General features: G+C 47.0%; 2 protein-coding genes across 3 annotated transcripts; both read right to left on the reverse strand.

Annotated features, from left to right (window-relative positions):
* Positions 1-7,914: 7,914 nt before the first annotated feature.
* Positions 7,915-13,601, reverse strand: LOC123354674 (nicotinamide N-methyltransferase-like). Its single transcript, XM_044996796.1, has 3 exons — positions 13,379-13,601; positions 10,925-11,132; positions 7,915-9,291 (listed from the first exon to the last, which is right to left on the reverse strand). The coding sequence occupies exons 1-3, from the start codon at positions 13,536-13,538 to the stop codon at positions 8,865-8,867; spliced, it is 795 nt and encodes a 264-aa protein (XP_044852731.1). The 5' UTR covers positions 13,539-13,601; the 3' UTR covers positions 7,915-8,864.
* Positions 13,602-17,631: 4,030 nt separating this feature from the next.
* LOC123354618 (nicotinamide N-methyltransferase-like) lies at positions 17,632-23,555 on the reverse strand. 2 transcript variants are annotated; one of them, XM_044996735.1, is made up of 3 exons: positions 23,075-23,555; positions 19,181-19,388; positions 17,632-18,334 (listed from the first exon to the last, which is right to left on the reverse strand). In XM_044996735.1, exons 1-3 carry the CDS (start codon positions 23,154-23,156, stop codon positions 17,899-17,901), a joined length of 726 nt encoding a protein of 241 aa, XP_044852670.1. In that variant the 5' UTR covers positions 23,157-23,555; the 3' UTR covers positions 17,632-17,898. The 2 variants fall into 2 exon arrangements, with proteins under 2 accessions (XP_044852670.1, XP_044852669.1); XM_044996734.1 differs by lacking the exon at positions 23,075-23,555 and adding an exon at positions 21,132-21,829.
* Between the last annotated feature and the right edge of the window lie 1,128 nt (positions 23,556-24,683).

Genomic DNA, 24,683 nt, shown 5'->3' on the forward strand with positions numbered 1-24,683 from the left:
ACCCTAAGAGACTTGTTGATCAATGAAGTAAATACACAGGGATGTTAGGAGCCACTAGGATAGGGATAGATAAGACAGAAAATATCATAATGCCAATATATACATTCGTGATACACCCACACCTTGAATACTATGTGCAGTTCTGGTTGTCTCATCTCAAAATATATATATTAGAATTAGGGGTCTGGAACAGCTTCCATCTGAGGAGAGATTAAAAAGACTGGGACTGTTAAGCTTAGAAAAAAGATGACTAAGGGGGGACATAATAGAGGTCTACAAAATCATGAAGGTTGTGGAGAAAGTGAATAGGGAAGTGGTACTAACCCCTTAACACATAACACAAGAACCAGAGGTCACCCAATGAAATTAATAGGCAGCAAGTTTAAAACAAATATGAGGAAGTACTTCTTCACACAACACACAATTAACCTGTGAAACTACTTGCCAGGGGATGTTGTAAATCACCAAAAGTACAACTGGGTTAAAAAAAGAACTAGATAAATTCATGCAGGACAGGTCCATCAATGGCTAGCAGCCAAGATGGTCAGGGATGCAACCCCATGCTCTGGGTGTCCCTAAACCTCTGACTGCCAGAAGCTGGGAGTGGACGACAGGGGATGGATCACTTGATAATTACCTGTTCTGTTCATTCCCACTGAAGCACCTGGCACTGTCAGAAGACAGGATACTGGGCTAGATGGAACTAGTATGGCTGTTCTTATGCGCTTTAAGCTATGTTGGTCATGTGACAGTAAATCAAATGACATGTGGTAGGTGAGAGGAAGACATGAAGCTGCTTTTTGATTGTTTCTTTGTAATTCCTATGTCCTTGTGTATAATGACATCACACGGTGCGTTGGACGGGAGCCCTTTGGGGTGGAGTTTTATAAGCCTGGAATTTAAATAACTGTTTTGATGGGTGGGGTGGGCTGTGCTTCCCTTCCAGGTAGAGAATGCAGCTGGGACAGGTGACATGGAGCGAGCGTCCCAAGCTTCCCGCACTGCCCGCATACTGAATATCATCGGGATTGTCGTAGGAGTAATTTTCCTCATCATTATAATTGTTGTCGTGGTAGTGGGAAGAAGCGCCAAGTGATAGAAGCCAGCGTCACCTTCAAAAAACTAAGCCATACTATTGTTAGACAGAAGGGAAAAGGAGAGGGATAGGAAAGAAAAGAACTAAGGTGCGGGAAAGGAAAGGGCACATAAGAGTATGTGTCTATGTGAGGCACTAGTTTCGCGTCCCAGGGAGTGCTCAGGGGTTAGCCAGATCTGGTGGGCATGGTGAGGTCATCTGAGGTCCCTCTCTTTGGCCTGGTCTGGTCAGGACATCTCTTGGGATTGGGACAAAAAAGGCACAGTGGAGTCACACTAAATCCCAGAAGACCATGGAGTTGGCAGCCATGATGGTGACGCTCACACCTTCCCCTTTTCTCATCTTCCAGTCAGCTAGCATTCACATCTGTCCATCTCTGATTTTCCCTCAAAAGTCTGTTTTTAAAGACCCCAAAAGGAACTAATGGGTGGAACAGCCCGTCCTCTCATTTTTTTGTCCATCAATTAGGCCTATTTTCCAACACACCAGATCGGGATCATTGATTTCTGGCCCTACACGCCTTGCTTAACAGACATGATGTTAACACAATCCTTGAGTTCTATCAGGAGGCCTTTTTTGTTTAGACTAATTCAGTCTTTCTGTTTCCCTTTTGTACCTTTTCTGATTAACATTCATTGTTACAGGTTATTGGAATATTTCTTAAATTTTTATTCACTTTCCCACAGATGAGCTCACAACTCGGGTAAATTTATAGGCCCAGTTTTTACAACAATGCTGACATGAATGGTAAGCAACAGCTCCTGTATTTGTTTCCTGCTCTGCCATTGGACAGATGCCCTTTTACTATGCTTCTTCCTTTGTAAAGGTACAGAATGGGGAGGTAGGTGGTATTAGGGTTGAATGCACTAGCCTGATACCTCTGGAGAGATGAATTCAAATCCACTCTTAGACCCTGATTCAGGAATGTGTTTAAGCTCCATTAACTTCAATGGGACTTGAGCACATGTTTAAGCACTTTACTGAATCAGGGACTTAGTTTCATTAGATTTTGGATTTAGAGTCTGATAGGAGTCTTGCCGCTGGCTTCAATGGGAGATGAATTGGGTTCATAGTTCACAGGTGGCTGAGTCTGGTAGGTCTCATCCTAATCACTGCTTATTTATATCCCAACCACCATCACACAGTTCATCCAGGAGTTGGAGTGTCAGGAGGTGCTATTGGACTGGACTGAGGTGCCATCAGCACAGTTGGAGAGGGCCAGGACTGTGGTGTGACAGGTGGCAATTTCCTGGACAAACGTTAAGCTTAATACATTTTGGAGAGCATTGTATTAAAAATGCAATTGCTTATGTGCTATTGTGAGATTGTGTGCAACTTCTCTAGGAGGAGGGGGTATGCTTATATATTTCCTCCACTTATCAGCCCTTTTGAAGCTTTGCCCTGGCAAATCCATTGTCTGGCTGATTACCTATTCACATTTCTTCCTACTGGATTTTCCAGGGACCTGTAACAGGCGGGTCCGGGGCTCAACCCTCTCCGGGGAGGAGGGGAGCCACACCGGCCCGCTTGTCTCACGGGGGTTCTGTCCTGTCTCTTTAAGGCTAGGACAGGCCCAGGCCCCCTGGTGCAGGGGCTGGGCGACAAACAGTCTAAATAGGTCTCAGGCCTTTGGTAGCAGGCTGAGCCAGTAACAAACAGTACAGGGGCTCAGGCCTTTTGTGGCAGGCTGAGCCAGTAGCAAACAGTACAGGGGCTCAGGCCTTTTGTGGCAGGCTGAGCCAGTAGCAAGCAGTACAGGGGCTCAGGCCTCTTGTGGCAGGCTGAGCCAGTAGCAAGCAGTACAGGGGCTCAGGCCTTTTGTGGCAGGCTGAGCCAGTAGCAAACAGTACAGGGGCTCAAGCCTCTTGTGGTAGGCTGAGCCAGTAGCAAGCAGTACAGGGGCTCAGGCCTTTGGTAGCAGGCTGAGCCAGTAGCAAACAGTACAGGGGCTCAGGCCTTTTGTGGCAGGCTGAGCCAGTAGCAAGCAGTACAGGGGCTCAGGCCTCTTGTGGCAGGCTGAGCCAGTAGCAAGCAGTACAGGGGCTCAGGCCTTTTGTGGCAGGCTGAGCCAGTAGCAAACAGTACAGGGGCTCAGGCCTTTTGTGGCAGGCTGAGCCAGTAGCAAGCAGTACAGGGGCTCAGGCCTTTTGTGGCAGGCTGAGCCAGTAGCAAGCAGTACAGGGGGCTCAGGCCTCTTGTGGCAGGCTGAGCCAGTAGCAAACAGTACAGGGGGCTCAGGCCTCTTGTGGCAGGCTGAGCCAGTAGCAAACAGTACAGGGGCTCAAGCCTCTTGTGGCAGGCTGAGCCAGTAGCAAACAGTACAGGGGCTCAGGCCTCTTGTGGCAGGCTGAGCCGGTAGCAAACAGTACAGGGGCTCAGGCCTCTTGTGGCAGGCTGAGCCAGTAGGTAGAGGGGGACGACTGCCACCCGTGAGTGGGGTGGCAGGGGGGAACACAGGCCCACCCACTCCACTGTGTCCCGGCCCGGGGCCCTAGGCAGCGGTCCTCACCGCTGCCGGTCAGTGGGGATCCTGACCGCAACACACTGACATGGGTTCAGTCTGGTCAGCAGCCTGACTGAGGTCAGCTGCCCCGGGCCACTTCCACTATCCCCCTCTTGTCCTACCTGGTCCACGGCGTCTCGCCCCGGGAAGTCCCACTGCCTGGGCTCGTCCCAACCCGGGCTGGGGGGTAGGTCTGGTAGGTCCTTAGGGAAGTCCAGCCAATCCTGCCCCGGGGGCTCCTCGGGGTAACAGCATGGCAGCTGGGGCGTCCCCCCAGGCTCCTCGTCGTAGGTGGCGCGGGGGAGTTCCGGCTGGTCTTCCCAGGAGCGAGGTAGGGTGCTCTCCGTCCAGTCCAGGCAGTCGCTCGGGGCTCCAGTGGTTCCTCCGGTAGGAGCTCCCTCAGGCAGGTCTGCTCTCCCCGGTGGCTGAGAGCTGACTGAGCTGGGAGGCCCGGCTTTTATTCTTCCGGGTCGCCGCCTGACCCTCTGAGGGGCGGGCTCACCATGCTGTAGCCCCGCCCCTTCCTGTGTCCGGGGCTCAACCCTCTCCGGGGAGGAGGGGAGCCACACCGGCCCGCTACAGGACCCAACAGACAAAGAAAGGATTCTTGAATAAATAGCCTGAGTTTAAACTGATTCAGAGCGGCCTTCATTCTGATCCAGCAAAGGGACAAGGCCTCTGGCTCACGGAGGGTCCCTCTCTTTAGGGCAGGGTTGGAAGGACTGATATCAACTAGAGCCCTTGTGGCGAGAAGGGAGGAGGTGATCTCTGGCAAGCTTATTAGCGTGCATGTAGGTTCTTTTAGTGGTTTTAATGTTTGCTGTGTAATACTTTTACCGTAAGAATAAAGGTGCTTGTTTAGAAAGAGCTGTGTGGTAATTTATAACTGCGGGAAGTTACACGGTTATCAATCTTGGCGGCAGAAGCAAAACAGGCCTGCTTAGTTAGACTGTCATTTGCTGGACATAACGCAATGAAGTCCGGGAACTGTTTAGCCTGGAAATACCCGAGTCAGGTAGGAGACAGAGGCAGGGCTCCACCTAAGAAAGGCAACAGCTATGGGAGGGTTAGGGGTGGAAGCCACACATCCTTTCAGAAAGATAAAAATGAAATAAACACTTTTTTTTTTTTTGCAACATCAACTTGATGCAGCTATCTTTTACTCCAGCTCTTCTTGCATGGCTGCCAAAGAGAGACGCCCAGGGCAAAAAACGGTCAGATTAAAGTGACTGCACGCAATGGAATATTGCAGCTGATTCTCCAGCTGCCGTTACAAAGTGTGGCTATGCCTATGGTATCTGCACATTCAAAAGAGCCAGAAACGAGCATTTGCCACATGTTTGTAGCTTCCATAGTTCAGAGTCAGTTAGAGGATGGTTGGCTTTTTCCATACAAAAATCCTTATTTTTAATCAATATGCAAGGTGACTTGTCTAACCAAGAGACCCCTTCTTAGTGGTGCTCTCATGCTCTAGGATTTACAGAGCTGAAGTACAGAACCTGGGATCCCTCAGGGTCCAGTAAAGCTCTCCCTGCTCCTGCCATCAATGCAAAAATCTACTGGGGTCAAGTCTTCAGCCTCAGATCCATTTTCTTTTCAGGGCTTCTCAAAACCTTTCACTCCACAACATTTTTCTTTCAGAGGGCGGAAAATCCCTGTGCTCTAATGGAGCCCCTGCTGCTTGGTAAACATTCAGATGGGGAGACTGTATCTCTGTTGCAATCACTCTTTCCTATGCTCCAGGAAGCGTGTGTATTTGTCTTTCTTTCATGAAGCATGAGTTACGGTAATTAGAAAATAGGGGCTCTAGTCTGTGTGGTGGGAATGGCCTGACTCCGTTGAAAATATTGCACATAAGAATCTCCCCATTCCCAGTCCTTTCTTTTCAGACCATTGCGAATTACAGTAATGTGGAAGAGAATTTGGGTGCTGGTGTGTGTCTGGGAGGGGCCTCCCCCATGCAAGCTTTTGAAAGGGTATTTACATAGGCTGGAGATATGTGTGTAATATTTTCATAGACCCTTGGGACCGTTTGGGGCTGCTCCTTGCCTTACAAGCCTGTTTAACCTAATGAAAAAGCCCCCTTGTGGGCAACTGGCTGGCTCTGGGGATCAGTAGTGGACTGCGGAGTATTTCCCTAGTATGATTCTGTCTGCCTCAGGTCAAGAGTAACCAGAAGCTGCTGGTGGTGCCCTCTGTGAAATCCTTTGATGGATCTCAGTACAGTTACCAGCAAGCAAATGTGCAAAGCCAAGGGCCTCATGGCTGCGAGCCCTAGCACAGAGTGTTTCCAGGACTGTTTTCTAAATTCTTAGGCAGGAAGGAGAGGATCTATGTATGGGGAAAGGTCTGAGTGCTGCTCACGTAACGTTGTACCTTTTCCATAGATAGAGACTCCAGTAAATACCCCAGGGCTGCCTCTCTGGCTCATCTCCCCAGCATTAATGCTCCTTTGCCCAATCCCTGAACCTACTGGCTACAGTCCTGCACAGATGGAGAAAGTGAGGCATAGGTTGTTTTGAATACAGCAGTTTCCCTTCAGGCTAATCATGCACTCCCAGCCCAGTTAATGGGAGCCGTGTGTGGGCACAGCCGTAGCCAGCCCAGTGGACCTGGTCCAACTAATTCTAAACAAAGCCGTCATTTCTCTCCAGATTCCACCAGACTGTGTGACACCACTTTGAGAGTGTCACGCAAGAGGGTGGGGTGTTTTTTCCCCCTACAAGTTAGCAATTGTAACTTGGAAAGAAAAATCTGCTTTTGATTGGATAGACAAGGAGAGCTTTTCTCAAGCTATTCGCATCTCTGGTGTCAACAACTGCTCTGACTTGCAGCCAGGGCTTAAAGCGGCATGAAAAGAATGCGTGGGGTTGGCAATTCTATCATCTGCAAGCAGCAGTGCTTAAAGTGTATCCCCAGGTTGGTTTCAGTTTTTGGTTGGGTTTGTGACTCCCTTGAGGCGCGCACGCACACACACACACACACACACTTTCAGCACCGAGTGTAGCTGAGCTGTGATAGACTGTGACTTCCTTAGGTTTCATAAACTAAGCAGGGTGAGACCAGCACTGTCCTGGGATGAGAGCCCTGTAAAGACAATGAGAGGCTGCAGGGAGTCACCTGCCTCCCGGTCAGATGAAGCTTGGAGCCTGGATTAGGCAGTGATTTTGAACCCAGATGATCTGCTTTCTGTTGATCCTCACCTTGGACATCCCCAGACCACTGCTCTTTGCTATGCCCTGAAACGCTTTCCACATCCGCTCAAACCAAATCGAAGTCTCTCCCTCATGGCATTGCGGAGCACTACTGCTCAGCCACCCCCTTGCTAGGTAGCTTGTCTAAGTTCACCTGTTGCCACCAATGGAAATAGCCAACCGGTTCCGTTCAAGGCTTGGCTCAAAAGGTTGGCATTGGCTGCCTACTTTCTGTTGGAATCCCAGTTCCAAATAATGAATTTTGGGGTTCTCTGGCCATGCTGAAATATTTTTTAAAAACACTTGTTTGGGTTGATCTGAAAAAAAATATTTTGCTGAATTTTTGGTGAATCAAAAAGTAAAAGAAAATTCATTTTGGGTCAAATGGAATATTTAGTTCAACAGGAAACTGTGTTTTCTCTAGATTTTGAGTTTTGTTTTTATATTTCTGTATTTTTAAAGTAAATTGAAGGACATTTTGAAATGAAAAGTCATTAAAACTTTTCATTCTGAAAGTATTCCAGGGTTGGAATAAGTCAAAACAGCAGATACTTTGTTTTTTTTGGTCAAAATAGTTCAGTGAAACCAACACAAATTTGTGACATTTTTGATATCACCAAATCTGTGTTTTTCACCCAAAACAATTTTGGCCAATTTTTTTTGCCTGGCTCTAGCTGTGAACTCCATCACTTGAGACATTTAAACCTGGACAGGACACAGCTTGGGAAACTGTACTCTAGAGAGCAGCCTGGGATTGGCAAGGGGGCTGGAAGAACGGGATAGTTGCTGCTTGTATTGTGACACTTCCTTCAGGGATCCTTACCACTGCCTGCCCTCAGTGTGAGGAAGTCTTGTCTGTGCCCGCAACGTGAAACCACTACCCTCTGGCAGCACAAGCACTGCCTTCCTGCCCCTCGTAGGCCTCGCTTTCTTGGTACAGATTATCAGTAGGCACATACTTCCCCCTGAGTTCTCAGAATGGCCTCTGGCACGCCCAGCCCGTGTTCTACTGAACAGTCACAGAACTCTCAGAGCCGCTACTCCCTAAAGGAAAAGCACGTACCAGCTTGCAAGATTCAACTGAGGATCACCACTCAGCTCAGCACACTTCAATATATACATAGAGTGAAAACAGGAATAAGTTTATTATCAAAACAGAGATACAAGGACAGCAAGTGAGGATATTGCAAAGCAGTGGTTACATACAAAACAAAATCATAACGTGCTTTCTAGAGCCGACACTTACCTAACAAGGCATTCAAATATTTCATACAAGATAGCTTACCCCCCATCCATTTCTCAGCATTTTCAACCAGTTTAGCTGAGATCACTTCTCATCAAATCAATCCTGCTGGCAGTCCTCACAGACTAAAGAATAACTGGAGGTTCATCTGGACCCCAGATATAGTTTCAAAAGTTCATTGCCTTATGCCTAAACAAGATAATAACCCCTGCTGGCTTATTTTTTCCTGAAGCCCCTGCAATCAATTAATTAAAATTTTGCTCAGACTGTAAATGGGTGTCCTTTGGGAACCACACAATGCTCAGTTTGCACATGATGAGCCAGAGTGACATACGCATCTCTGTCTTGCCTGACAGAGGTATGTGGATCACCTGGTGGCCTGCCTTAACTCACAGTCCGAGGGAACATAAGTTTTAGTATATATCCATAACTATTCACGTTTTCCATACATACATCCTGCAATGATTATGATGATCAGTGTGACACAGGCTTTCATTAGAGACCTTACATGACCCCTTTTGACGAACCCAGGAGATCCCTCTACACCTATGTACTCCGGGGCCATCTGCCGCTTGGTGTCAAGGGGTCCTTGGGTCACGTCCCATCTCTCAAGTCTATATTCTTTGATTTATGCAGATGCCAATGCAAAATTACATGCGGGTTTGGCTTTGAGAAGCCCCCACCCCAGCTCCCCTGTGCTCCCTGCCCCCTACAACTCCCTGCCCCTCACACAGCAAAAATACTAGTTTGCCCCCGGTGCTTTTTCCCTAAGGCCAGCCCTGACCTTTCCCTTGCACCGAGGATCTTTCCTGCTCATTTTCAGCAGGACTAAGCAGGCTGCTTGCACGCAACCAGACTCATCACAGCCTCAATATCGGCAAATGTGCTTTCGAAACGTTTTGGGGTCACCTCAACACACTGTATGTCATACCCGGCCTCTCTCACCGCTTCCTCCACCGACTCCTGCTCCAGGTAGAGGCTGGAGAACCTGCGCTGGCCTACCATGTAGTAGGTTTCTTTCAGGAATATCAGCATCACCAAATGGCCTCCTGGCTTTAACAGAGAACTGATGTTCTTCAGTGCTGCACGATAACTGTTCAGGTCTTTGCACGCATTTTCCAAGCACAATGTGGAGAGCAGGCAGTCAGCCTGGGGCAGAGACACAGGGGCCACGATGTTGGATTTGGACACATCGCATTTCAGAACCTGCTTGACTTTCTTTCTCAACTTATCTTCCTTCTCAGCCCACTTTTCCCTGCAAGAAATGTTATATTGTGTACTATTGCATGATTTTCAGTCTGTCCATCAGATCTCAGCAAGGGGATGTTCAATGGACTCAAAAGGCAGCACATTTAAAACTAATAAGAGGAGACACTTTTTTCACACAGCACACAACTAATCAGTGGAGCTCATTGTCACAAGACACCGCTGAAGCCAAGAATTAGACAAAAGGATCTGATATATACACAGATAATAGCCAGTTACATTACAGTAGGGATTAACCATAACCAAGACCTGAAGGGCTATAAACCCTCCTGCTTCAGGGCATAAATGAACCCCTGACTAGCTGGAGTTAGGAGGAAACTTTCCCTGGGTGTTAGGCATTTCACAATTGGCAAACTGCAGAGCAATGCAGCAGTAGCAAGAAAGGATATTGGTGTGACTCTCCATTCCTACTGCTCCAGGAGCATGCGGAGCTTTGGACAGCTCAGCATTTTCTCTTTGCATCAATCCCTTCTGCGCGTCTGATCTATGGAGGGAAGGAGGAGGCTCCAGTGTTTAGTATGCTAACCCAGAACCCTGTAGACCTGCAGTCAGATCTGTGCTCTGCCACAGATCCTTCTGTGTGGCTTTGAATAAGTCACAGTCGCTCTGTGTCTCAGTTCCCTCTCTGGATAATGGGGGTAATGTCACAAGGGTGTTAAGAGCCAATGCATGAATAAAAATAGAGAGTCTCTCAGACACTATGGCGATGGGGGCTGTACGAGTTCCCAGATAAATAGTGTCTCATGCCTCTAATCTGCAGCCCTTCTTCCCCCAACCCCCAATCATTCCAGTCCTGGGCTGCATCCTTCAACAGCTCTGCCTGAACAGCCCCCCTGCTGTTCCAGTCCTGGGCTCTCCCCACCAGTGCCAATGCACCTCTATCCAGACCTGCATTCCCTGACCCTTGCTATGCCAGTCCTGCTCCCCCTACACACAGATCCATGGCTCTGCTGATGCCCCTCAGTCCTAACCTACTGCTCGCTCTTCCAGCCTGGCACCTCTGCTGAACTGAGACTGCCACTGGTGTGGATTTCAATTAAAATCAAGTAGCTAAAACTATTCACTGCCCTCTGAAAAGATAAGGGCTGATGTACTTGGAAATATTTATGTGAAACACGTATATGCTGCTTCACTTCAGGTAATGTATTATTATTTATTATTTGTATTACTACAGCGCAGGGGCTGCTGGAACAATTTGTATAGTGTGGGTGCTGACAGCCATTAAACTAAACTGTAAACCCTGTATGTGATGGAAGCCCGGAGGTTCTGCAGCACCCCCAGCACCACTAGTTCTAGCAACTATGTGGCTATGGCTTGTGGGTACTATGGTAATTAAGATAATATCATAATAATTATAACTAATAGTAATGGTGACACATGACCTATAGGGTTCAGCTGGCAGCTTTCAGACATGGCAGCTGGATCCATGAGCAAGTGCTTCCAGTAGATTCCCAATTCTCGAGCCTCCCTGCATCTGTCATATGTCAGCCTGTGGGGTGTCCTAGTCAGTTTGTCATTGTGTTTTTACATCATACTCCAGTAAGAGGTCCCCTCTCCTGCAGGGGTTCATTTCAGTGACAAGACATCCCTGGATCATCAGTAGCCAGGTCTCCTTACCTTACCTGTCTCCTTCTAGCTCACACACGTATTTCACCACTGGAGTCCAGTCGAACGCTCCTGGCTCATTCTTCAGCCATTTCTCCAGTTCCTGGCGGTTCCGGTCTGTATAGTCCGAAGCGATGATCTCTTTAAAGTTCTCGCAGGCGGAGAGGAGCTGATAAATGGTGGGGCCACTGCCGATGTCAATCAGGGTGTCGCCTTTCACCCCACCTGGTTTGGAACGTCAGGGAACGCAGTTACATTGGCGCATTGCATGACCCATACGTCAGAGAAGTTGTACTCACTGCTGATTGGGGTTGGGTTGGGGGGAGGTGTTTGGTTTTTTTTAATTGCTTCTTTGAGGCCTCATGTGAATGGTATGTAGGATGGAACACTCCTCGAGCAACAGCCTCATCACCTAACGCGGTGTGTCCTGGTTAGGGCCTTTGCCTAGGACTAATGAAATCTGCCACAGACTCGCTGTGTGACTTTGGTGCGTCACTTAATCTCCGTGAGCCTCAGTCCTTCATGTGTTAAGTGGGAATAACAATCCTGCCTTTGTACATCTTGTCTATTTAGATTATAAACTCTCTGCCGAGGCTGAAGTTGGCTCCTTATTCCCAATTCCTTGTTTGTGGTACTAGCTTCCTATCCATTGTTCCCAGTTGTGTATTTAACCTCCACAATTATTTAAAAATATATCAATGTAAGACTAATTATTTTTAGAAATTTCATCAAATGTATGTGATTGAATGTGCTAAAAATTTAAATGACTGATAACTTAATTATTTATTAATTGAATGACCAAATAAGTGGATTGGCAGTGTGACATGAGGCAGAGTATTGCGCAGTAACAAAACTTCAGGTCAGCCAGCGGTGTGCCTCAGTTCCTTCAGAATAGTCTAACAGTGACAGGGATGTGTCATTTGGGGTGACCCAAGCCTAATTTTGTCATGTTCAGCTCGTCAAAACCCAGCTCCTTACTTCGTTAGTAATCGAATAATCCGATCATTATCTTTTACATTTTGATCAGTTCAATCGCATTGATCAATATATTTTTTAATCATTTTGGCCTTTGAATAAGGGTCTCGGAACCATGAATAAGGAACCAAGAATAAGGACTTCAGTCTCAGAGCTCTCTAGGGTAAGGATTTCTTATGTGCTTGTACAGCGCTGAGCACAAACAGGGTCCCGATCTCTCTACTATCGCAATAATCATTCTATAGATGCTCACTACCATAGCTGTTCTGAGACCATGATCCTGAACACGCTTTAAAAATTTTGCTAGATTAGCTTAAACAACTAGAAAACCAGAGTAGGGAACCAGCAGTGGGAAGGGTAACCCAGAATAGCCTAGTTATAAACTGCTTAGCATATGGTTGGGCTCACAGCTATAAGATGCTGTGGAGAAGTTGTCCAGGGTTTGTAGTAGCATCAGTAACCCCTAGTCCATTTCCAGGTTTAGAATCCAGCTGTTACATTTCATAACATATAGCAGGAAAGAAATCAGATTAAAAAAAATCCTGCCTCTTCATAAATTAATTCCTGTGATATTAAAGGGCTTAACTGCTTGTGCAACAGTGAGGACCATTCCAGATTGCAACATTGATCACAGTAGGATGTAGGGAACCAGGTCACCTGCTCCTTTTACTAGTTGCAATTTCCAGTCCATCCGAGTCAGTGATTTTAATTCTCATGAAAGTCTGGGGTTGATGACTGGGGGTACCCCATCCTGACTCTGCCATTCCAGCCTTGGGCCTCACCCTCAATTCTGCCACTGCATCTCATTCTTGAGCTGCAGCTTCCACTCGCTCTTCCCCTCCTGGGCTCTACGCACACAGCTCTGCTAATGCAGCTCAATCCTATATCACAATACCCTTGTTATTCTAATCCCGAGCTTCACTATACACATCTCTGCAACTGCAGACGGTCTTCAATCCTGACTCACAGTCCCTACCTTTCTCTAGTCTAGGTCTCCTCCAGCCACAGCTCTGCCAATACCCCTCAATCCTGACCCACAGCACCTCCCATTATTCCAGCCCTCGACCTCTCCAGAATTGAGATTGCCACTGACGTATGGATTTTAAAGGGGAAAATCAAGTAGCTAAAACTACCTGCAACACTTAGAAAACAAAGGGGCTGAAATACTCTGAAACACTTTCAGTAGCTTAGTGTATGTAGCTCCAGAGATTAGTGTGTGTAACGTACAAAACCCCACATCATGCTGAACCATCATGGGCTCTACAGCTGCTAATTACAATTAGAAACGCTTCCAAAATTATTTATTATGTGCATGCCCCAGACATGCCATGAGTATGAAGACAAGACTCCTGTCCCAAAAGCCTTACTGCCCTTATAGAGCCTTGTTGTCTCCCATCACAGACAGCATTATTAAACGAGCTTGAGATCACAGGGCAAGGGAAAAGCTGAGAACGTCTCAGCCCTAGTGCACTATGCCCGCAGGACACTGTACTGACCTGAAGTGAATATCTTAAACAGGCTTCTCAGGTTTAATTCCAGATATTCATTCCCTGGGCAATGACTGGAACCGAAAGAATAGTAGGTCTTCAAATACACTGCAGGGTCAAAATCTTTCTGGTAAGCGTCTCCCGCTGTGAAACTAGCTGGAGATTCCATCTTGCACAAACAACCTCTGCTCTGTGTGTGTTCCCAGTGGAGACTGATAGCTCTTACTGTTGATACTTCAACTCCTCCTTGTACTTGCAAATTTCACTTTCACTTCAGACTAAGACATTTTTCAGGCTGAAAGAACCCACAGGTTCTGCAAGATTTTCTCAGTCTGTAGAATCGAAAGAAGCAGCAGCAGAAAAGAATATACGGGGAAGAAAGTGTCTGAGGTAGGGTGACCATATTTTCCCAAAGGGAAAATGGGACACCGGGTGGGGCTGGCCCAAGGCTCCCCTGTATGGGGCCAGCCTGAAGCCCCTTGCCACCCCCCCTGCATTGGGCTGACCCAGCCCAAGCTGCTCTTCTGAGCCTTCCCTCCCTTCCTCTCAGGGTTGGCGTTGCCGCTCTCCCACTTCCACCCGTACGTTCCTCCATGTCCCACAAGGGGTTGCACCCCACTTTTTTTGGCCAAACTGGGCATTTGTTCCATTTGCTGTTCCCAGCTGATGATCAGTTGGCAAGAACAAATGGGACAAATTCCAAAAAAAAAATGGGGACGGTTGAGACAGGGCTTAAAAAAGGGACTGTCCCAGTCAAAATGGGACATATGTCACCCTAGTCTGAGGCTATGTCTACACTAGCCATAGGAGGATGATCTGGTCCTGAGCTCCGATGATCTGGTCTGGTTGGATCTGGTCTGGTCCGGAGCTCAGTCAAATGCTCCCAGCTCATTCTGCAGCCATTTCTGCATCTCCTGGGGGTACTGGTCCATCTAAGTCTGTGGCAATGATCTCCTGGAAGGTTTTGCTGGTATATGGTGGGGCTGGTGCAGATATCAATCAGGGTCTCCCCTTTAATATCGTCTGATTTGGAATAAACAATCCCAACTTCTCGGGACATACAGCAGCAGGGGATGGACAATAAAGTTGGATGGATAGAGGCTGAGTTTAGCAAGCTTAAGGATTTCTCCACTTCATTTCTTAAGGGTTTCAAGAAGGTCATTTCCCATGAGAGGTAAAATGCAACGAAGGACCCTGTATGCAGCATTTCCCTCACACAGGGATGTCTGGAAAATGCTTTGAGATCAGCATGTGAAAGGTCTATTATGACAATAATCAACAGATACAACAGTCTGAATACCTGTGATGTAACAGGCTAAAAACTGAGGTTGTCACTTAGGCTTGCTTGAGCCCCATTCAAATGAGAACTTCAAGGTCTGGCACAGTGAAGTAGGAAGAGTCACCTTACATGCCCGGCTGCTGGTCATGGATAGGCAGCCCTTGATGGCAGTGCCCAGTAGCTGTACACAGATGGTGGACTGCCAAGAAACAGGGCGTGACTATGGCTCACCTTCCATCCAACATTGCACATAGAAGTCCAAGGTGGGTCCAAGGTGAGGGAAGAAATAAGGCAGCCGTGTTGCATCATCTTATCATATTAATTGTGAGTTTCGCAGTATTTGGCATTTTTCTTTACAGCTGGAACTTTAAGTACCTTCCAGGTGGCCACAAGCCCTGGAGCATGAACAGCCCGGGACAAACACCTGCTGTGAGTGGCACCATGGAAACTACATGACGGGCAACTCCTGGCTTGATGGCCTATGCTGGCTTCTTTAATATCACCGACTCATCCGTGCAATTCTGGGACTAGGGCTGGATGGAGGATTGCATGGGATGAGGAGCTGATCACACCTCTAGAGAGCCTGTAATCTAGGCACTGGGTGAGATGGGACAATTTACACTGCCCTGATTTGTGCAGTGAGCACCATCTCCCATGCTCTCCCTGACCCCTGCAGCCTTTGCCCTGAAGAACCCTGCACATGTGCTCACCATTTCTCTCCCCTTTACCCTGTCATGCTGCCATGGCCCGGTACTGTTCCATCTCCTCCAGTGTTGCTTCTTGGACTCTGAGGAGCCCCATTTTTATGCCCCCCTCCTACTCCCCCATTGACTTTGGATGGCCCACCTGACTCGTGGGCACGGTCCAGTGCTGTCACTGCACAAACTGGAGTTGTTGGTCATTTCTCTGGAGGACAATGTTACACTCAATGCAGCTGTGTTGACAGGGTCTGTTAACAAGAACCACTGACCCATCCCGTTCTACCACCAGGGGTGAAAGGTAACTAAGAAAATCTCCTTTGATAAAAGATAAATCCTGGTCCATAATAATGTTTCAGTTACAATATCTCCAGCTGTAATGCAGCATTGGTGTAGACAATGCAGAGCACAACACAGCAGAGATTCGCCCCCTAAGAATAGCTAATAGCCTGCTACTTAGGGCAATCAGTAGGGGGGTGGGAGAAGTTCTCGTCACTGCTCTAAATAAGGCAGAGCAGAACCTGTTTTTTCCAGGCTACTTGCAAAGTAGCTCAGGCTACTTGCTAGTCTGGGCTGGGTCTTTCACTCCTACTAGTTATTTGAGAAAAACTTGAAAAGTCTCAGGTCCCTCACAATGCAGAACAGGAACATTTCTGAAATGTCGTTATGTTTGGCCATGACAGGAAAGCATTTCTCACCCATCTCTGTTCACTATCTCCTGCCCACGTCTGGGTAGCTTAACAGGGGGATAAACGTATCTAGACATTACATCTCACACAATGGATCTGTGCCCTGCCCTCTGATCCTGCTGGACACCGGTAGCCCTTCCTGTTGCCACTTTAACCCCTTATTGCACATGCAAACTGCATTCTTCATGTAACCATTCGGGGGGGTTCATTCTTCACACGGAGATAGATTCTTGCAGAACCCACAGGAAGCAGAAAGGTTTTAGTGGGTGGAAGAGAGGGGGAATGAAATATACCTGAGTTGGTGTTTAAAGGGAAACTTCAGGGGGCATTGGAGCAGGGCATGTGAGCAAGCTACAGGCCCTCACTGAGCCGCTGTTATCATTTCTGGTGATCCCCAAGAACGCATCTGCCAACTGCGCAGTGATGGGATCGGCAACATCTTTTCACCTGTTTTAGGTGTATTCTGCAGCGGTGGCAGGTGTACGTTGGCTGTGATTTTCCCCTTTTGGGGAGGGAAAAAGTGTAGTGGTATTTCACTCAACTTTCCTTTTACATTCAGCACTGAGCCTCTGCTTTAGAGGGTTTTCAGGAGAGAATTTAGAGCCTTTTACGTGTGTCCCCTTCAGAGAAGAGAGGACTGACTCAGGGTATGTCTACACAGGGGTAAAAGAGCTGCGGCATGGCTGTGGCTGGTCTGGTTCCAGAGCTCGGGCTCCAGTCCAAGCCCAAATGTCTATGCAGCAATTTTCCAGCCCCAGAATCCAATCCCCATGAGCCCTGGTCAGCTGACCCGGGCCAGCCTCGGGTTTTTTATCCCTGTGTAGACATAATGATATAGTTTTAATCCAGATATATTAACCTGTAAATCTCCTTCTGCAAAGGTAATAATAAGACCTGGAAACACAGATTATTGCATATGGGAAACAGATCTTTATTAGGCAAGCACCGATTGGGTGGAGATTGCAATTATTCACCAAAACAAATCATTCATCCAACACCATGGGCCAATGCAGCTCTCAAGCCCCAGCCAACCAGTACAAACTGATCAATGTTAAAATCACAGTGAGGTTATTGCCGTTATTGATAACGATGTGTCCAGTGTGAGCCATGATCTCAGTGCCGGGAGACAAGACTCCCAAGGAGGCATGATGCCTGCCCCAAGCAGTTCACAATCTAGTGCAGATGGCATAGAAAGGCACAAAGCTAAACACGTGACATGGGTGTGAGTTCCAAAATTTGTGGTAAGAAAGGAGTAGCTCAACCCATTATCAAATGTAGCTATTTGTGGAATTTGAATGTAAAATCAGCTCAGGGGCAGAACCTCTGTTCTTAAAGGTCTGTGGTGGTTAGGCCTGTAGATGTGTTTTGATCCTCTTTCTAAACCTCATCCATCAATAATTCCAAATCCAGCACTGATTGGGCCCAGTGCTGCACCACTGAAGCCAATAGGAGTTTTGCCACTGACTACTGGGAGCAGGCTCCAGTCCATTAGCACTGAGAAGGACTTTATATGATTCATTATGTAATTATCATTAATTGCACAGCTGCAGCATGAGACTAGGCAAAACATGGCAAGAGCAGGAAGAGGATGAAGCACTGTAGGGTGCAGCTGCACTGGATGAAGCACAGTGGGGTTGGAGGCCAGGGAGACATTATGGCAGCTCTAAATGGGAAAGGACAGAGATGAGGGCAGCTTTAGTGGCACAACAAGGGGTTCAAGCTGGTGCATCCTGAACAAACAGGTTCTCCAAGGTGCTTGGAGGTCATCAAAGCTCTATAGCGCACATTGATTTTCAGGTCTACCAGCATCTACAGCTAATCTATTCTGCCTCTCTACTTGCCTTGGGCTGATGTATTTTCTCTTTAATCTTCTTTGCCCTTCCCTTTGGTAGCAACTAGGTAAGAGATCCCCTCATGCTCTACCAAACTAGCTGTATGGCATATGGGAGTCACCTCAAACTTCAAAATATCATAACCGGCCTCCTTCACTGCTTCCTCCAGAAACTCCTTCTCCAGAAAGAGACAGGGAAACTTGTGTTGGCCAACCATATAGTAATTACACTTCATTGTGGTCACCATCAGCAAATGACCCCCTGGCTTTAACAGGGAGCTGATATTCTTCAGGGCAGCACGGTAGGTACTCAGGTCTTTGCAAGTTTCTGCTAAACAATGGCATATGAGGAGGCAGTCAGCAGGGGGCAGAGAGGCAAAGGTCACAGGGTTGAATTTGGTGACATCACATTCCAGAACCTGCTTGACCGTTCTTCGTAATTTCTCTTCCTTCTCAGCCCACTTTTTCCTGGAAAGATAAATATAACACTGAAGATAAATGTGCTACTGTTGTGCCAAAGAACCCTTCATATCTCGGACCAGTGCACACAGTCAATATATCTGCAATCGGCTCAGTGGATGAGAGTTACATAGTCACATGAAATCTCTGCTGGGTGGAATTCACCTGCTTAAAGCCAGATTTTCAGAAGAGCTCCGCTCCCATTTAGCCAGAGTTGGTCACACTTTATATAAAGCTCCCATTTATAATGCTTTCATAAGGGTTAATAAATGACACTGGCATCTTACAGACACAAATACTATGCGTCATAAATGTTTGGTTATCAACAAGTCTGTAGAAAATGGTGCGAATCGTGCACCATTTGTTCACCCTTTATAGCCCATTCATATAAATGGAAGATAATATAAAGTGTGGCCAATAATCTAAGGAACTCAGCACCCCGTGTGCTCAGCTGTTTGGAACATGTGGCACTTACCATCTCATTTTGAAGGCTAAAATGGGAGTGAAGGGGGGTCTAATCCTGAAGTGTTTGCCACTCTGCCGGGGGTGGTGGGAATTACCCTTGTAGGAGTAAACCTTCCTTTTGTAAGCGTTGCAAGTTCAAGCCCTGAGTCTGCTGAATTGATAGGAATCCCTTGCTGGGATCACTGGAGAGGAGTCCTGGTTCCAGACTTCTCTTAAATTTTTCCTTTCCTTCAATCCATTTCTTTCTTTTTATATGTATTGAACACCACCGTAATACATAATACTTATTAGGAAAAAAGCACCCCAGAGAAGGAAGATCCACAAATTAAAAGGGGTTTTGACATATTTTCTTTAGTTAAATTGTAACAGAACTAGGTCTCCCTCCCGTACCTGTCCCCTTCCAGCTCACACACGTATTTCACCAGCGGAGTCCAGTCAAATGCTCCCGGCTCTTTCTTTAGCCATTTCTGCAGTTCCTGGCAGTTCCGATCCATGTGGTTTGTGACAATGATCTCCTGGAAGGACTCACAGGCAGAGAGCAGTTCGCAAATGCTGGGCCCACCGCCAATATAAATCAGGGTGTTGCCTTTAACGCCATCTGGTTTGAAATGCAAAATACCTGTGTATCAGCACATACAGCAGCAGAGGATGGGAGAGTAGGAGGTTTAGGGGGCCGAGGGTTCAAGCTGGACAATTTCCTCTCTGGGTTTAAAAAGGGTTATAAGAAGGCCAGTTCCAGGAGAGAGAAAATGCAGCAAAGGACCCTTTACTGGCTTCAAGACTGAGCTTGATAAGTTTATGGAGGGGATGGTATGATGAGGTTGCCTCATAAGTAGGTTGAAAAGGATTTGATTTGTATCAGTAAACGTCAATAAAGATTGATTTCACCACACACACAGACAAACTGACTAAAAAGCATTTCCATTGATAGTAACTGAAATATACAGCTAGACAAAGTAAGAGAAATCCTGCTCCAGAACTTCTTGGACTTGGATTTGAGGATATTTAGCTGTAATATTTTGACATGTGATATTGACAATTGGTGTTTTAAAGGTTATAAAACTTGAACTTTTTAAATTTGTGTCTACTGTCATTAAATAATTGTTCTCTGACTCCCCCGACCCAAGTGTCATATAATTTCCCGCAAGTGTGAACATTTAAATCAATCAAAACAAAGAAACTTAAAAATAAACATTGATCTTATCCATTGAAATTATAACAAACATTAACATTGAATTCTGCCAATCATAAGTCAGGTTTTTAAGCCTTCCCTCTTTGTTTGTTGCTCTCCCCTGGGCCCTCTCTGATTCGTCCGTGTCTTTCTTAAAGCTGGCACTGGGAGATCTCATCTCATCTTTCATTTCAATAAACACATTCAATTAAAGCTAGTTTCTACGCTGAGGAGTTGTGGAGAAAGCTTTAAAAAAAATAACAACCCGAAAAGCTCAAAATCCAGAAGGCACCAAAACAAAACCCAAGATGTGCTGTTTTTTAAAATCTATTATTTAAACTCATTTGGCTTGGAGTTAGCAATACCCACACAGCCCAGGTAGTTTTCAAAGTGCAATATACAGGCCCACAAGCCTAGATACATGTACAGCTTGGGAGAAAGTCCCTCTTTCGGGGACAGCAGGGGAGCTCCTTGATTAGCAACTCCCGGCTCAATGGCACATGCTGACTTCTGATCTACCACCAGCCATTCGTCATCACAATGCTGGGACCAGGGCTTAGCGGGGAATGGCACAGAGCTCTACTGCATGGGATGAGGAGCTGATCAGTCATGTAGAGAGACTGTACGTAAGGCACAAACTAGTCAAGGAGGATTTGCTCTGTCCTGGTCTCTGCCATACCCACTGTCACCAGTGATGTTGCCAACCACTGCCTCTTAAAGGACCCTGTGCACAAACACTGATGCAGGCTCTCCACCTCTCTCTCTCTCCTCTCCCCTCTTCCATGCTGCCACGATCCAGGTGCACCTTCTCCACTGTTGATTCTTCAGCCTGTAGTGGGCCCTATTTTATGCTTCATCTCAGACTCTCCTATTGACTTTGGGAGACCCATCTAGGTCATTAGCACAGCCCAGTGTTGTCACTGCACACACACAAGAGTTATTATGCTAGAGGACAATACTACTCTCAATGCACCTATTGTGGCAGGCTTTTGTAATGAGGATGTTCAGCTGTGACCCATCACGCCATAAAGCAGGGGTAGAAAGATAATTAGGGAAAATCTCCTCTGCTAAAAGAAATCCAGATCTACACAATCATGTTTCCACCAACACGTATCGCACTATAAAACAGCCTTTGTGCAAACAGAATGGCACAAAACACACCCGACTCACCCAAAATGAAGGTCTTAAAGAAGTTTCTCAGAAGAAACATCCTAATATCATTTTTTTCACTGCTTGTGGAGTCAAAGGAATAATAAGTTTTCAAAAATTCTTTTGGATCAAAAAGTTTCTCCAAAGATTCTTTCTTAGGGCGGCTCTGGTCCATTTTCTCTCTGAGTTTGCAAACGTTCAACTGCCCAGCTGTTCCCGATCTGGGTTTATATGGGGTTCCTCCGCTCTTCCCGGCCATGGCTCCACCTTCTTTTGTCCAAGTGTCAGATTACAGGCTTTCTCCACAACTCCCTCACACACCCCTGTGACCTGGGGTACCTGGGGCTGCCCTCACTGAAAATGCCAAGGTCAGGGCAGGCTGCAGAAGGGAGAGCAGAGACTCCCCAAACTAGTGGTTAACACTGAAGTTAAACTCACCAAGCAGTCACAGACTGTACTTCTGATCTCCCACACTGGTTATCAAGAAGTTCAAAAAAAGAAATCCCCCTAGACCCCTTACTGCATTCCAGTTCTCTGGCTCCCAATCAGCACCTAGGTCCAGTGCAGTGAGAAGTTATTTAAAAACTCTGCTCACATATACCAAATGTCCTTCTGACCCCATAGCATCAGCCACGTTACCAGGGCAATATTAGTTTGGATCCTACCCAAAATACCGTGCTGACAGCCAATCCTTTAGTGCAGAGGTCGGCAACCTTTCAGAAGTGGTGTGCCGAGTCTTCATTTATTCACTCTAATGTAAGGTTTCACGTGCCAGTAATACATTTTAACATTTTTGGAAGGTCTCTTTCTATGAGTCTATAATATATAACTAAAATATTGTTGCATGTAAAGTAAATAAGGTTTTAAAATGTTTAAGAAGCTTCATTTAAAATTAAATTATAATGCCGAGCCCCCCGAACCGGTGGCCATGACCTGGGCAGTGTGAGTGTCACTGAGAATCAGGTCACGTGCCGCATTTGGCACACGTGCCATAGGTTGCCTACCCCTGCTTTAGTGTCTAAAACTAAAGGTTTATTATAAAGAGTTGTTAAGGGTTAAGAGTTGTTAAGCACTCAAATACATTCAGAGACTTCCAGGTCCGTACATCATGTTCTTAGGAGTACTGGTGAGTCTGCTGGCTTGGAAGTCCCTCTGGAACACATCCACAGCTTGGACGGATCTTTCAGTAATTTATTTAGAGCTTCGTTTGTAGAAAAGTTACTCCAGTTACTACATGCCTTGCTGACTCATAAGGTGTATCCCCGCCTCCTCTCAATGGGTCAATTGTACAGCCGATGATCCTTGATGGACCATCGAACAGGCTAGGCAGTGCTGTCGCCAGACTGGCTGGGGGTGTCACCCAGAAACACAGCACAAGTTTGGAAATACAGACATACCCTACATATCTCTAACTCACTATAAAAAGGCAATACAAACATATGAACAAGATTATCAGCCTTGGCAAATCAGAACATTTTCACTGACACCTTACACAGCATATCTGGCATGATTCATCCCAATTTTATAATATCGGTGTTAATAATATCATAAATGGTCACCCATATTGCATACAGCATCACAGCCCCCAACTCCAGTGTCTCCCCAACCCTTCATGAACCTTGAACCCTTCTCCCCCAAGAGAAGTACAAAGTGGGATGCCATGGCCTTTCCTGTGGACTCTGGCTCTTCTCTGAGCCCTGGCCATCTGCAGAGAGGCAACTGCATCATCTCATGCCCCTCTCTAGCTACTGGTCGGGTACCGTTCGTCCCAGCCTGGCTCTGCTTGTAGGTTCTCATGCCACCATAGCCCATGATGGTGGCACCGCTGCAAGATACCCGGATGTATCACAGTCAAACCAGGAACAAGCAGTACATGGGAGCGGTGGGGACATTGTGGTGAGCTGGTTGCACAGTTACACACATTCTGGGCAGTCCCCGATATGCAAAGCCCTACAGCATCTCACCTGGGCTAGCTTGGGCAGCTCCGTGCTTAGCATTCGGGAGTTGGTGGCTCCCGTTTGAAGGTGCCTGTCTCTCCCTATTCATTGCATTGGTGGATCGCTGTGTTGTTCCTGTGACTTTCTAGGCATCTAAAAGTTCGGTGCCATGATGCTGAATGCTGCAACGCCCAAGTCCCTTTGTGGATCTGGGTCTAAAACTCTTCTGGCTAATTCCCCTGAGAGAACTGGAAAGGAGCCTCTCTGTAGAAGGAGCATTGGGCTAAATTCTCTGCTGGTGGCGTAACTCCACCAGGGTTAACTGAGCCCTTGGGGACTTTGGCCTCATGTCCGAGGAGGCACCGCTTCCATTTCAGTCTTGACCAGGTCAGTGTCCCAGCTGCACAGGAGGGAAGGGGTGAAGGGAAATATGTTGTTTATTGAAGCGCTGCCCTGACATCGCTTGTATCTAAACAGGTTTATTGCTCTTCCGCTTGGTACTTAACCCCTCATTTTACCTCAGAGAAAGTGGACTAGGACTATGTGCCACTAAGCCATGTTCCCTTGCCTGACTCTCTTGGGTAATTTACAGTTAGTTTAATCTCCGACTCATCCTCGTGTTACCTTCTGGGATAAACAGATTCGACTGATGCCCTGAGGACACTTCACAAGGCAGGGATGTGGGTCGAGGTGCAGGTGACAATCTGACAGGAGTACATCCATTCAGAGCCAGATTTAGGAGCAGGTGACCCGGGTGCTGGGATTGGGAGGGTGCTGAGCTCAGGGTGCTGTAAGTTATTCAAAAGTTTAACAAATGTGTGTGTGGGGGAGAGGGGGCACTGAGGACACTCCTCACCTGGGGCACCATTTGTTCTAGGGCTGGGCCTGCGTCCCTTGGCTTCTGTGTTCCATCTCCTCCCTGTAGCCCCATCATAAGGTGAGCTCGCCCTTGAAGGGAGCTCAGGCATAGCTCTAGCTGTCCTGGTTTTCCTCTGAAGGGTGGGGCTGAGCAGATCCTGGTGAAAACCTGAGCAGGGGGAGGACAGGCCTGCCTAAGAGCATGAGATCAGGATCACCTGAGTCCAGGCTGGGAGCACGCCTGCTGTAAAAGGGGCTGGCCGCACACTCTCTGTTTCTGAGAGCGCTGGGGAAAGGGAACCAGGTGGGGAAGTTTACACACTAACTAGGTGAATGGCTTAGGAGAGACCTGCTGGGAAGGGTAGCAGGACTATCCTGGGAAACCCTAATGACAAGGGAAAGCAGTATGGCCAACCCCAAGCATGGAACACCACAAGGCCCCAAAAAACACGACAGGCTTAAAAATCAAGGGACTTTAAAATAATAATAATTATATACGCTGGGTCCTTTTTCTTTGCTTGCTGAGCCTGTTGCGTACACTCAGGTCGTGTTTTTCAGGGTTCCCCCCCAAAACCATGAGGGCTAGAAACTCACTTGCCCCCTCTCCCCACACCCCTCCAAAAAACGGAAGCTGAGATTCTCACATCATCAGGTGACTTCAGCAGGTGGGACTTTAAGAAAACACCAGATATTGTGACACTCATGTTTAAATTGCAAAGATGACAACAAAACAGATTATGCTTAGCTGAGCCAAGTGAACTGGTTGTCGTCGTTTTGT

Source organism: Mauremys mutica, chromosome 22 (assembly GCF_020497125.1).
Source record: "Mauremys mutica isolate MM-2020 ecotype Southern chromosome 22, ASM2049712v1, whole genome shotgun sequence".
NCBI classification, from domain to species: Eukaryota; Metazoa; Chordata; order Testudines; family Geoemydidae; genus Mauremys; species Mauremys mutica.